Source organism: Budorcas taxicolor, chromosome 3, assembly GCF_023091745.1.
Source record: "Budorcas taxicolor isolate Tak-1 chromosome 3, Takin1.1, whole genome shotgun sequence".
NCBI classification, from domain to species: Eukaryota; Metazoa; Chordata; class Mammalia; order Artiodactyla; family Bovidae; genus Budorcas; species Budorcas taxicolor.
In genome coordinates this window covers 101,515,750-101,530,324 of record NC_068912.1, presented here as the reverse complement: position 1 = coordinate 101,530,324, position 14,575 = coordinate 101,515,750, and the positions used below count along the sequence as shown (strand labels likewise).

The 14,575-nt window shown below is 46.1% G+C and overlaps 1 protein-coding gene across 1 annotated transcript in view; it reads left to right on the top strand.

Annotated features, from left to right (window-relative positions):
• Positions 1-14,575, top strand: part of ARMH1 (armadillo like helical domain containing 1) — a 42,278-nt gene that overhangs the window by 9,354 nt on the left and 18,349 nt on the right. Inside the window, exons 4-5 of the mRNA XM_052637887.1 lie at positions 528-724; positions 3,396-3,480. Of these exons, the coding sequence (XP_052493847.1) occupies positions 528-724; positions 3,396-3,480 (282 nt within the window). The remainder of the gene's footprint in view (positions 1-527; positions 725-3,395; positions 3,481-14,575) is intronic.

The following is a 14,575-nucleotide window of genomic DNA, read 5'->3' as shown; positions in this document are numbered from 1 at the left end:
CCAGTCATTTCAGGATGTTCCCCAAGCACTCTGCTTGAGACATGCCCAGGAGAGGCCGTCTCCACGCACACCTCTCTAAAGTGCATCCCTCACTGCCCTTCCCTCATGTCTTTCTGAGCTTTGGTGTATTTATTCATAAAATGGGACTAACACCTCTCTCTCAGTGTAGTTTCCAGGACTAAATATAATAGAATTTGTTAAAACATTTAGTGCTGACTGCTACCTATGTGTTAGTTATCATACAACCATCAAACAGGCAAGTTTTATTTGTGCATTTTGCAGAGCCATTTTAAATTTGAAAACAGATTTTGACAAGCTAACATGCCTAGGTTGAAACAAAATCCTCTGGACACATAACCACTAGATGAAAAAAACAGTGATGCAACATGAAAACAGAACCTCGATTTTGCTTTGAACAGGACTGGTTAAATAGATCTCATTCCTATTATCTCATATTATATAACCTCAAGTGAGGATACTTTTCATAAAGCCCTTCCCATCTAGCATCTCCTCTCTCCTTTGCTCAGGTGTACGATCCATAGCAGAATTTTTGGCAAAGTCCAAGTCAGAAGAGACTCAGGAAGAAGTGCAGGTCCTGTTGGATTCTTTGATCCACGGTAATCCCAAGTACCAGAATCAAGTGTACAAAGGCCTGATAGCTCTGCTGCCCTGTGCGTCCCCGAAAGCTCAGCAGCTGGCCCTGCAGACACTCAGGACTGCCCAGGTAAGCCCAGGCTGCACGCTCCAGTGATTCTGATTCCAACTCAGTAATCTGACAATTACTTTCCACAGTTGCGCTCCACGCAGGGATGAGAAACGGAGCTTGACCTCCCACTGCCTATCGGCTGTTCAATCAGCGTTACTTCCAGAAGGCCAGAGCAGGGCAGAGAGTTCATGTCTCCCAGCAGACTGATTTATCCTGTTTATTTAAGGATAAGAGAGATGTTGGCAGACTTAAAAGTGGTTGAGACAAGCAACAAGGATGATGGAAGGACCGTAGAAAAGATTAAAGGAGTCAATTTGATAGGGAAAGAAGCAGGGTGCCATTGTAGGCCGCATGTACATGAAGAAAGGAGCCAGATCTCCAGTGCATGGGAACGCTCCATTTCTTTCATCAGCTCCTGCCTTCCTCTGGGTGCCCTGGCATACAGAAAAGTCAGTTTTGGGGAATGGTGATGAGCCCATGAAGACACCATGCCTAGTGAGGCGGGGACACCATGCCTCCAAGAGAGGTTTTGAGATGAACCATCTAAAGCTCTCAGTACAGCTCCAGGAGGGGCTGCAGGCAGAGAGACAACTAAAAGATCAAAGAGGGATTTCTCTGGTGGTCCAGTGGTTGGGACTTCACCTTTCAATGCAAGGAATGGGGGTTTGAGCCCTAGTTGGTGAGCTAAGATCCCACATGCCTCATGGCCAAAAAGCAAAACATAAAACAGAAACAATATTGTAGCAAATTCAATAAAGACTTTAGGGAGTTCCCTGGTGGTTCAGCGGTTAAGAATCCACCTGCCAATGCAGGGGCCACAGGTTCAATCCCTCGGCCATGAGGAATCCATATGCCTCGAGGAGAGTAAGCCCACGCACTACAACTACTGAGTCAGCGCTCTAGGGCCCGAGAGCCACAGCTACTGAAGCCTGTGCCCCCTAAAGCCCAAGCTCTGCAACAAGCTGCCGTAATGAGAAGGCCAAGCACCGCAACGAAGAGTAGCCCCAAACTCAGCACAACTAAAGAAAGCCCCACATCCACGAAGACCCATCACTCTTAAATGATCCACATTTTAAAAAAAATCTTAAAACAAAAAAGAAAGGCCGTCAAGAAGACACCAGTTTTGGACTTCATGGGTGAGTTGTATGCCACCAAGAGAACAGGAAACATGGCTTTGATTTTGGAGGAGTTAGGTTTTGACCCAACAAACTTGATGAGTCTCAATGGCTCCCAAGGGCCCATGTGAGCAGCAGGCCAAGTTAGTTGCAAAAGATATAGATGGGTCACTTGTGCAAATGATACTAAATCCCGAGCCCCGCTCCCAGAGAATCTGACAGCTTTCAGGGGGCCTTTACGTTTTCCCAGGCAATGATGATTCCTAGCTGCACTGAGGAATCACTGCTGGGGACATCTGGTAGAGACGCCCTCAGGACAGCAGGAAATTAAAGTCTGAGGCTCCAGAGAGACCCGAAATGAAGATGGCCTTTTGTTGGAGTTTCTGAGTCGAGAAGTGGTATCTGAAAGAGTAGAAGTAAATAAGATCACCCAGGTAGAGTGTAGCACGTAAGAAGAGAAGGAACACCACCAACATTTAAGAGATGAGCTCAGGAAGACCAGTAAAACATCTGATTAGCATTATTATTTCCAGTTGCCATGTCTTAAGTGCCTCCTTCACGGTGCTCGGGGCTTTACTTACACTGTCTCTTTCAGTCTTCACAATGGCTGATGGAGACAAGGACTATCAACCCCTTGAAGGGTGATGGAACCAAGCCTTAGAAGGATGTTCAGTGACTTATTCAAGGCCGCACACAGAAGATATTTACTAAGTGACTATTAAATCCAGCTCTACCTCAAGACCTTATTCTCTCCATATACCATGCTGCCTCTTTGAAAAAGAACCAGAAGCCATAAAAGGAGAACAGAAAAACACAGATCTGTGAAAATGAATGGAAAGGAGTTTCAAGAAGCAAGACGTGATCGGCTGGCTCAAATACAGTAGAGTGATTGTGTGGGTACAACAGAAAGCTGGGCCCAGCAGGGAAAGTTTTGGTGAATTGGAGGACTATCCAATGGCAGGAAAACAAAAAATTATAGCCTCCTGTCAAAGGATGCAGGGAGGACAGAGACGTGGCTTCCCCTCAGAAGCTTAGGTGTTAAGAGGCAGCGAGCAGTAGTGAGAAGAGACAGAGTTGAAAGACAGTTGCATTGAAGCTGGGTGAGCGTGAGGATGTTTAACGCCAAAGCACAGGAACCCTATGCACAGGCAGGGGGGAGATGCAGAAGGGGCGGGGGCTGCCTGATTGTTGAGGTCTTGCTGAAGAAGAGACTTAGGATCTTAGATGAGTTCCCTTCTCTCGGGCCTGTGCCCATCCGAGATGGCCAACTGGTGTCTGCTCTTCTAGCAATGGCCAGCTAGCCTCCACCGAGTGCCTCCTGAGCCAGGGGGCCCAGTGGCAACCTTGGCAGATTCTAGGGAGATTTCCAGCTGCCCATCTCCACCTCTCCTCTCCAGAAGAAATGAACCTCTTCAGTGTGGGGGCCAAGGCCCCGTGACTCACTGCTGCTCACCTGTACCCCCTAACTCCCCATTCAGCCAGGCTGCCTGGCTGTTTGGAAGTCAGCTTTTCACTTCTCCCAGGTGGACTAGATGGAAAGAGTAACCACCTTGTCCCCCTGTCTGTCTTGCCAGTCAATCATCGGGACCACACACCCCAGCATCGTGGACTGCGTGCTGAAGGTGCTATGCACGATGCACTTGGAAGTCCAGTATGAAGGTAAGGGAGATGGCCGGGTCTGCTCCAGATGGCCGAAGGTGGCCATGAGAACTGGGCAGACTGGCTCTGAGACGTTTTCTCCTATTCACAAAGAGCCTTATTGAGTGTCCGAGACAGCCTTGGCAGACGGAAGGTGCTGCCTTGGTACTGATGGGCAAGTTATGCAGAAAATGACAGTCACATTCTGCACTAGGAATCAGCCACATGCTCTCGCAGTTGTTAAAATCTTCCTAGGTCCAGGGCTGGCTCTGGTTCCCGGACTTACGTGGCACATCCCCTCCAATAGAAATCACCCTGAGGACTGTTCTTCTAAGAAACTAGATTGAATAATGGTAGTATTAATAGGTTTTTATTTATTGGGGTCGCCTATGCGCCAGCCACTTTCCATGCGTCATTCCATTTAATTCTCAAAATAACCACAAGAGTATAGATTCTGGCACATATTAGATATTCAAATGTTCAAATGAATGAATGGTGGGGTTTGGCATTTTTATATTTTTCAAGCTAAAGCACTGAAGCACAGAGAGATGAAAGATGCTGTTACACACGTTTATATGCTAACCAGTCAAACCAGAGCTGTCTGACTCCAAAGCCTGTGGTTTTAAAATGTAGCACATGGCAGGTGTTTATAGGATATTATTTTTCTTCCCTGCTCCTACAATGGTTCAGAAAAGGGAGATTCTGTTTTCAACAGGAGAAATCAAAGAGGATTCTCTGAGAAGGTGCTATTTGAGCTGAGCCTTCGAGATGGGAAGGATTAGGGAAGGTAGAAAGGGGAGGAGAGCATTCTGGAAAGGAGCCTGGTGTAAAGGCCTAGACACAGGGAAGTACAAGATGTGTCTAGGGAATGGCAGGGAGGCCATTTGGTGGAGGTTTGGTAGAGGTCTCACTCCAGGAAGACCTAGGAAGGTAGGCCAGGACCAGATCGTGGAGTTCCTAGAATGCCAGATGGCATCACGAGCCAGCCCTGCAGGGAGACTAGAGGCTGGAGGCCAGCTGGAAGGCCTTTGTTCAGACAGCAAAATGGACTGTGCTGATCTAGCTGGGCACAGAGGCCCCGGCAAGAAAGAGGAGGGGGACTGGGGACCACCTAGGTGTGGAGAATAAAATGGTACATGAAGAGGGAATGGGCTTGGCCAAGGAGGCCAGGGCAGGGAGGCCCGCCAGACAGTAAGAGCCACCTGTGTCCAAGAGGACAGGCTGAACCTCCAGGTCCAGGAAGCCTGGGGGGTGGGGCAGAAAGGGTATACAGGCACTGGGGTTAAGGTATGCACGTGACATCCTGGGGTTCACTCCCAACCTAGCTTATTTTTTCAGAAGCAGTGTTGAAATTGAATGTCTGTCTTATCTTGCCTTCAGCAGCACTGTCTACTTTGTATTTGTTTGACCCCTGCAGGGATACATGGGCGCCTATGTTGATTAGCAGTGCCATGTTGGAACTGGTTCCAGCTGGAGCAGAGTCTCCTAGCTGGGGAGGAGTCACCGGTGAGGGAGTGGAGTGGTGGAGGCACCTAGGTCAAGGTCAGGCGCAGTAGAGAGTTGTAGCTGGCACCGGAGCAAGGGGGTGAGCTGGCGGTAGAATCATGTCAGGAGACTTAATCATACAACCTGGAGAAGACTAGATTGTGTGGCTCTGTGACCTCCCTCCCCTTGCCCCACCTCCCCGTGGCAAAGTGACCACTCCCACTCATCTATCACTTCCCAGCTTAAGCTTTCTTCACTGAGGCCTTTCCAGACCTGTCTTCAACCCTATCCAAACGTCAGCCTGCTTTCTTTTTCCCACCTTGCACCCCTCTCCCCTCGAGCACCTTCCTCCCCTGGAGGAGTTATCTCCAGAATATACTGCCCTTTACATAGACAGTGAACAGTTTTCTTGTAGCTCACATCGCTTGCTCCTAATACCCTCAGCAAGTCCCCAGCGTAGGTTAGGTCCTGGGTATGTGTCTGCTGAGTAGATGAGAGAGGGAGTCCTCCCATGCACACTGTATTAGTGAGCAGTTTCAGGCCTGGGATGGGGTCTGATTCATCTCTTTCTCCAGCTTAGGGCCTGGCAAAAAAAAGGGTGGTACGCACTATAAGTTTGTTGAATAAATTTATCGAAAAAATGGCTTAGCTTCAGTTTTTCCAATAAAGCCCTCCAGAGCTGAACTGGCCTAGCTTCTTCCTATATTGTACCCCATCTTGAGTCCCTCTGTTTTTATTACTTAACAACCTACTCTGTCAGAGGCTGCTGGGACCTGAAGCTCTGGACTGCCTTCTTGGTTTGATGTCTGCTGGTGTGATAACAGCGAAACTGTGCACCTCAAAATAATTTCAGATAAGCCAGACTCATAACAGGGTACAAGAAACGTCTGTTGAATGAAACAATTATTCTTCCTTTTTTTTTTAAACCAGGCGCTTTCAACAGTCTTTGTGTCCCTGGGAATTCAGAGCTTGCATGTGCATTGATTGTCCACTAGGGGGAACTCTTTCACAAGACGGGTGGAGCGGAAGTTAAGGGCAAGAATACAGTTCTCTGGAGAAGGAAATGGCCACCCACTCCAGTATTATTGCCTGGAGAATCCCCATGGACAGAGGAGCCTGGCGGGCTACAGTCCATGGGGTCGCAAAGAGTCCGACACGACTTAAACGACTTAGCAGGCAGGCATACAGTTCTCAGTTTCCACAGCAACTCCACCAAGGGCGGGGGCGGGAAGGTGTGACGGTCCTTAGATGGGGCCCTAACAGCAGTGACTGGATAGAAGGACCAGAGATTAATTTCTCTGAGTTTGAGGACACCAAATTGCATGGCCAAGGTGGAGCACTCCCCGCCACCAACCCCCGCCCCCCAGGATGACAGCAACATCAGGGGACACAGATGATATGGCTGAAGGGACTAACCTTTGTAAGGGTAGGGTTGGTTTAAAAAAAAAAAGTATTGATTGAACACCTGTGGGGTGCCAAGTACTATCCCAAGCCCTGGGTTTTTGTTTGCCTTTGTTTGTGTTGGAGGAGAGAAAGGAATAATTTGGAAGGAGGAAGGTATGGAGGCTGTGCTCTCTACCCTGAGTGCTGTATGGCAGACTGTGGAGGTAGGGGGAGGACATCCTTCCCTGAGGAGGCTCCACGGGAAGAGGGCTCTCAGGGAGAGTCCCACTGAGAACAGGTGACGAGGCTCAGAGGGCCTGGTGACCCTTGCCCTTTGCCATGGGTGTCTGCGATGGAGGAGCCAGGGGATGACTTCACCTCCTTTTACCCTGAGAACCCCACCTTCCCACCTCCAAGCCTACCAACCTGCCTGGCAGGTCACCCACCTTCTCTCTTCTCTTTCCCTTTCCAGCCGAGTGTCCCTGCTCCTGTCACAGGCCTGCCCCCCCTTCTTCTGCTTGTTCTCTGAAGCACATTCCCTCAGACTTCTCTTCTGAAGCTGCCCCCTCCCTTTTTCTCTGACAGTTCATCTCCATTCACATGTAGACATGCTCTGTAGATGGCAATTATTCGTCAATAAAGCTGATAAAGTTTTTAAATATTTTTAAAAATAGGCTGCATATCACCCATCTTCAAAATGAGTCCCTCCTTGCTAACCTATGGATTAAACAATATGTAAAAGACATAACCCCCCACCAAAATAAGATTAATTTATCCTGTTTAGGAATGCACAGTTCCAATTCCTTGACTTCAAGTTCCCCTCCAGCTCCATTTTTCCATTTGCTTCCTACATGATCTCACAGTTGCTTTTGACCCAGTTGGTCAAAAAACAGCTCACTCTCTTCTCTCAACTTCTGTGATACAACTTTGAGTTTTCCTCCTGCGATCTCGTTTCACCAAGTCTCCTTTGCTGGTTTTTACTATTTCTCTTTCTAGACTGTTGGGTCAGCCTATGTCCCACCTCTTTAGCAACACCTTCTCCCTGTGTGGTTTTGCCTGTTGTTGTTTAGTCTCTCAGTCATGTCTGACTCTTTGCGACCCCATAGACTGCAGCATGCCACGCTTCCCTGTTCTTCACTATCTCCCAGAGTTTGCTCAAACTCATGTTCATTGAGTCAGTGATGCCATCCAACCATCTCATCCTCTGTTGCCCCCTTCTCCTCCTGCCCTCTGTCTTTCCCAGCATCAAGTTCTTTTCCAGTGAGTCAGGTCTTCACATCAGGTGGCCAAAATATTAGCGCTTCAGCTTCAGTATCAGTCCTGCCAATGAATATTCAGGGTTGATTTGCTTTAGGATTGACTGGTTTGATCTCCTTGCAGTCCAAGGGACTCTCAAGAATCTTCCCCAGCACAACAGTTTGAAAGCATCAATTCTTTGGTGCTCAGCCTTCTTTATGGTCCAACTCTCACACCCATACATGACTACTGGAAAAACCTAGCTTTGACTAGATGGACCTTTGTCAGCAAAGTGATTTTGTCTAGTCCCATGGCTTTACACACCACATGTATATGTTATGTATTCAGCTACCAAGTCTGTACGTCTGGCCTGATCTCTCCTCTGAAATCTCCATGAATGTCTAATAACATCTGAAATGTATAGCCAAAACAGAACTCTTGATTTTTTTTTTTGAACTCTTGATTTTTGTTGTAGGAGAACGAGAGAATGATCATATCCTAGGTCTTTGGAGAATCCCTGGGACAGGGCACCAAGTGAGAGTCCTTGGCTTCTCCCAGGAAAGAATTCAAGAGTGAGTCAAAGTAAAGTGAAAGCAGAGATTTGAATTCCAAAGGCAGAATATAGTCAGACTCAGAAAGTTTGAGCCTCCCTTGGGTGCAGGAGGGGTTAGTTTTTATGGGCTGGGTCATTTCATAGGCTATTAAGTGGGAGGATTATTTATTTGAGGGAAGGAGTGAGGATTTCTAGCAATTGGGCCACCACCCATTTTTTGACCTTTTAAGGTTGGCCTTGGAGCTGTCATGGGGCCTGTGGGTGTATTATTTAGCATGTGCTAATGTATTACAAAGGACAGAAAAGGTATGGACCTAACAGAAGCAGAAGATATTAAGAAGAGGTGGCAAGAATACACAGAAGAACTGTACAAAAAAGATCTTCATGACCAAGATAATCACGATGGTATGATCACTCACCTAGAGCCGGACATCCTGGAATGTGAAGTCAAGTGGGCCTTAGAAAGCATCACTATGAACAAAGCTAGTGGAGGTGAAGGAATTCCAGCTGAGCTATTTCAAATCCTGAAAGATGATGCTGTAAAAGTGCTACACTCAATATGCCAGCAAATTTGGAAAACTCAGCAGTGGCCACAGGACTGGAAAAGGTCAGTTTTCATTCCAATCCCAAAGAAAGGCAATGCCAAAGAATGCTCAAACTACTGCACAATTATACTCATCTCACACGCTAGTAAAGTAATGCTCAACGTTCTCCAAGCCAGGCTTCAGCAATACGTAAACCGTGAACTTCCAGATGTTCAAGCTGGTTTTAGAAAAGGCAGAGGAACCAGAGATCAAATTGCCAACATCCGCTGGATCATCGAAAAAGCAAGAGAGTTCCAGAAAAACATCTATTTCTGCTTTGTTGACTATGCCAAAGCCTTTGACTGTGTGGATCGCAATAAACTGTGGAAAATTCTGAAAGAGATGGGAATACCAGACCTGCCTCTTGAGAAACCTATCTCCAGGTCAGGAAGCAACAGTTAGAACTGGACATGGAACAACAGACTGGTTCCGATTAGGAAAAGGAGTACATCAAGGCTGTATATTGTCACCCTGCTTATTTAACTTATATGCAGAGTACACCATGAGAAACACTGGGCTGGATGAAACACAAGCTGGAATCATGATTGCCGGTAGAAATATCAATAACCTCAGATATGCAGATGACACCACCCTTATGGCAGAAAGTGAAGAGGAACTAAAAAGCCTCTTGATGAAAGTGAAAGAGGAGAGTGAAAAAGTTGGCTTAAAGCTCAACATTTGGAAAATGAAGATCATGGCATCTGGTCCCATCACTTCATGGGAAATAGATGGGGAAACAGTGGAAATGGTGTCAGACTTTATTTTGGGGGGCTCCCAAATCAGTGCAGATGGTGACTGCAGCCATGAAATTAAAAGATGCTTGCTCCTTGGAAGAAAAGTTATGACCAACCCAGATAGCATGTTGAAAAGCAGAGAGACGTTATTTTGCCAACAAAGGTCCATCTAGTCAAGGCTGTGGTTTTTCCTGTGGTCATGTATGGATGTGAGAGTTGGACTGTGAAGAAACCTGAGCGCCGAAGAATTGATGCTTTTGAACTGTGGTGTTGGAGAAGACTCTTGAGAGTCCCTTGGACTGCAAGGAGATCCAACCAGTCCATTCTAAAGGAGATCAGTCCTAGGTGTTCTTTGGAAGGAGTGATGCTAAAGCTGAAACTCCAGTACTTTGGCCACCTCATGCGAAGAGTTGACTCACTGGAAAAGACTCTGATGCTGGGAGGGATTGGGGGCAGGAGGAGAAGGGGACAACAGAGGATGAGATGGCTGGATGGCATCACCGACTTGATGTACGTGAGTTTGAGTGAACTCTGGGAGTTGGTGATGGACAGGGAGGCCTGGCGTGCTGCAGGTCATGGGGTCGCAAAGAGTCGGACACGACTGAGCGACTGAACTGAACTGAACTGAATGTATTCCAATGAGTGTATAATGAAGCTCAAAGTCTATTGGAAGTTGAATCTTTCACCATCTTGGGCCTAGTAGAGTCTAACCAGCTTTTGTCGTATCCTGTTTTTCTCAACATCCATGTCATCCTTTAAAAGTTGTGCCCTGCCCTCTTCCCTCCTGTCTTATTTTCTTCCCCAAACTTGTTCTTTCTCCTATTTTCAGTAAAAGCTACCACCACCAACCCAATTGCTCAAGAAAAAGTATAGGACTGATACCAGACGACCAACTTTCTCTCACCTCCCATCCATTCCATCCTTGTCAAGTCCTCAAGGCTCTGCCTCCACTTAACTTCTCTGTTCCCACTGTGATCACCTAGGCTAACCCACCATCCTGTTGATAGCTTATGGTGAATGGTGTCAGATTTGTGATCACTAAAAAAAATTTCACTTCGGGACCAGGGACCAGGATTGATCACTCAAGAGGTTTTGTGAAGTAGAGTTTTATTAAAGTGAGAAAGGGACAGATAAAACTTCTGACACAGACACCAGCAGGGGAGGGAGAGTGCCCCAACCCTAGTCTTAGCAAGGAAATTATATACTTTTTAATTGGTTATTACAATAAAGCAAAAGAATGTCTCAAGGTTGTAAAGACCTTACTAGACCCACTCCCATAATATACATTTTAAGATAACAGGATTAGTCAGAAGGTGTTCCGGAAGGAGAAACATGTCCTCAAGCAGGATACATTATTGTTATATAATCCTTACTAAGGAATGTAGAAAAAAACTTTTGTCCTTTCCTCCTCCTTGAAAATTCCAGACCCCTATCTCCTCCTTGAGAGCCCCAGACCCCTTTCTCCTCCTTGGGGACCCTGGACTTCTCAATCTGCCTAGGAATTGACTCTCTCATTCCCCCCTTTTCTTTTAGGAGAATTATGTTGCCAAGGGAAAGGAGCGTCATTTCGTTCCATAACTACTTCCTTCCATCCCTAAATTGTTGAGGCAACATATTCTCCTAACCCTCATATTGAGAGTCTCTGACCCAGAGTCCCCAAGTAATAGTTGGAGGTGGCTGTGGCACTCACAGGAGCCTGGACAACCATTTGTAACTTAAAAGCTTTCAGACAGTTAGAAACAAACCCTGTTTTACAGTTACAGATACAAGGCAAAATAGTCATTAAGCCAAGTTAAAACTTAATTAAAATCAAAAGTCACATTATGTCCATAGTTAAGGTACAACAGTCCCTCTTAGGACTGTTAGATGTCATCAGGTCAAGAAGAGGCATGACATATGATTGTTGTTGGTGAAGGTATCTTCAGAGTTGAAGAAGTCTTTTCCTTGAAGTGGAGAAACCCACACAGGAGGCCTTCCACTGATGAAGAAGGGAGTGCTCCGCAGACCCAGCAGTTAGACCGATTGTGGAACGCAGCATAGGAGTGAGCCCAGGACAGGAAGGCATTGTCTTGAGGATCAAACGGCAGACCCAGGATTTTTGGAGTCAGCAGAAGCAGGCTGACATAGATTATCAGGCCCATTTGAAAAGTACAAAGCCAGAGCATAGCAAGTAAAGACATAAAATGACATCATTTAGTTCTGGCCAGGGTGCCACCTCTTAACTCGAGTGTGATGTACCCACAAATCAATTCCTGGCACTTTGACTGCTGTGGGAAAAGAAAGAATAACCTGGCAAGGGCCTTCCCAGAGGGGCTCGAGGGATTGGCCCCCAGATCCCAATGTTTTTATCAGGGCCTCAGTTCCTGGCTCAAAGAGAGGCTTGCTTGACTCAGGCTGGGTCAGGAGTCACCTCCCAGAGTTCCATTAATGCCTGTTGAAAAGCTGAGAGCTGAGTTACATAATTAGCTAATTCCAAGGCTTCAGGGTCTATAACAATGTCTGTGCGTAAGAAAGGTCTTCCATAAATATATTCAAAGGGGGACAGTTCCTCCTTTTGGGGAGCAGTTCAAGCCCTCATTAAAGCTATGGGTAGAACTTTAAGCCAATTGTCCTGCATCTCTTGAGTTAATTTGCGCAGATGTCTCTTAATAATGTCATTAGCTTTCTCAACCTTTCCTGAGGATTGGGGTCTCCACAAACAGTGTAAGTAATATTCTATTCCTAGAGCTTTTGACACCCCCTGAGTTACAGCAGCTTTAAAGGCTGAGCCACTGTCATTCTGAAGGCTCTGTGGCAGCCCAAACCTGGGAAAAATTTCATGGATTAAAATTCGTATAACCTTCTTAGCCTGTTCACTATGACAGGGAAAAGCCTCGATCCATCCAGTAAGCAAGAATCCACCCAAACCTGTAAGCAAGAATACCCATTAGCTTTTGGCATATAAGTAAAACCAATTTCCCAGTCCTCTCCAGGATATTTTCCACTTCCACTTCGTCCTCTCCAGGATTTTTTCCACCCAGATTTTGCTAGCTTTCCAGTGTTTATTTTTCTGACAAACCTCACATCTTTTGATAATGTTCTTTAAAGTTTTCATTACACTTCCACCTTCAAACAAACGAGAAGCCGTCTGGTAAGTACTCTCAACACCTAAATGAAAACTCTGGTATAAACCCTTAAGAATTTTCCATTGAGCATTTTCAGAAATTATTAATCATCCATTCTTGGACTGTAACCATCCTTTATCGGTAATCTTTGCTCCTCTTTTCTCATATCTTTTAAATTCTTCCTTAGTATATTGTGGTTTTTCCTGTTCCACAGGACCTGTTCAGATCAAAGGCGTCTGCAGTGAGGCGGTTTCACAAAGCACCGCCTTTCTGGCTTGACAGTCAGCCAGCTGATTACCTTAGGCTGCTTTACTCCCATCCCTGCTGTGCCCTTTGCAATGGGTAACAGCTACTTCTTTAGAACAATATATACCATTAAAAGTCTCTCAATCTCTCTGAAATGCTTAATAGGTTCTCCTGTTGCCATTTTAAACTGTCTTTCTTTCCATATTGCAGCATGAGCCTGTGAAGTCAAATAAGCATACTTAGAATCAGTGTAGATATTTACCTGCTGCCCTTTGCTTAACTCTAGAGCTCGGGTCAGAGCCACAAGCTCTGCTAGCTGAGCACTCATTTCCTGGGGGAGAGATTTTGCTTCTAAAACCTGTTCAGCCATCACCATGGCATAACCTGCTTTACACTTCCCATCCCAAACAAAAGAACTGCCATCTGTAAATATTTCCATGTCAGGATTGTCTAATGGGGTATCCATCAGATCCTCCTGAGCTGCATAGTTTAAAGTTAGAAATTGGGAACAATCATGATCAGGTGTTTCATTTTCTTTCTCAGGGAGGAAAGTGGCAGGATTTAAGTTTCCACAAACTTTAAGGTTAGTTATTGGTCCTTCTAACAGCAATGACTGATATTTAAGAAGCCTACTGTCTGTCATCCAGGTATTAACCTTAGAGTTTAAGATTCCACTCACATCATGAGAAATCAGTACAGTAAGATTTCACCCGCTGATAATTTTGAGAGCTTCAAGTGTTAATAAAGCAGTCGCCGTGATTATACTTAGTGTGGCCACCCAGGTGGACACTACGTCTAATTCTCTGCTCAGATATGCTATAGGTTGCTGGTGAGGCCCTTGGGGTTGTTTGGAACTCTAAATGGGTGGTCTGAATCTCAGTTTGGGCTTTCACTGAGACCAAGGCAACCCTTCCTGGGGGTGTTCCCTGACTTTCAGTTTGCTCAGTTTGGAGCCCTGGGTATGGGGGCAAAGTAGGAGGACAAGAGGAAGCTGAAGGTTTCATATCCAAATCTATACCCTTAGGACATAAGTCCGCCATGTCTCGCAGAGAGAAGGGCAACATATATGCTACTTCTATCCATTTCCCTTGTTTTCTACAGAACAGGTCTAATTGTAAAACAGTATTATAATTAAGAGACCCTCCAACCAGCCACCATTCACCATCCTCCAATGGATACCGTGGCCATTCAGTATCACAGAAGATCAGGCATGTCTTTTTTAAACTCTGGGAATCAAACTTGTCCCAGTTTTTCAAGATACAGTTCAAAGGAGTGAGGCTGGAATTGTTAGCTACCATCTGTAAGAGAGAAAAAAAATGACCAGTGCGTCTTTCTACCGGAGGTATCCCTCCCTGCTCTAGATGGGGGTATAGACAGACTACACCGAAGCTTTCCTTCCCTGGTCGGACTTAGTCTGTCCCTTACCAATGCAGGCACCATACTCGTTCCCCCTGGCTCTACCACCGAGATGGGGTGGAGATGAGCCAGGGGTAGACCTGATAGCATCCCTGACTGACATCCAGTTCCTCACCATTAAAACCTTGCTTACCTCTGTTGCCACCTGGGGTGCAATCAGAGTGACCTTCCAGAATGCCTCCCGAGCTAAGGCTGCTGGGAGAAACATTCATCTCCTGAGTGCCTGTGCATGACCCTGAGTATATTCCTGACCACAATAAAACCGGTACAAACATAAAACCAACATGTTCCTTCCAAGCATCACCGCACCAGTATAAGTGATAGCAAAAGACATGGTGAAGGGCTGGCCAGTGAGGAAAAAGTTATTTTTGTCCT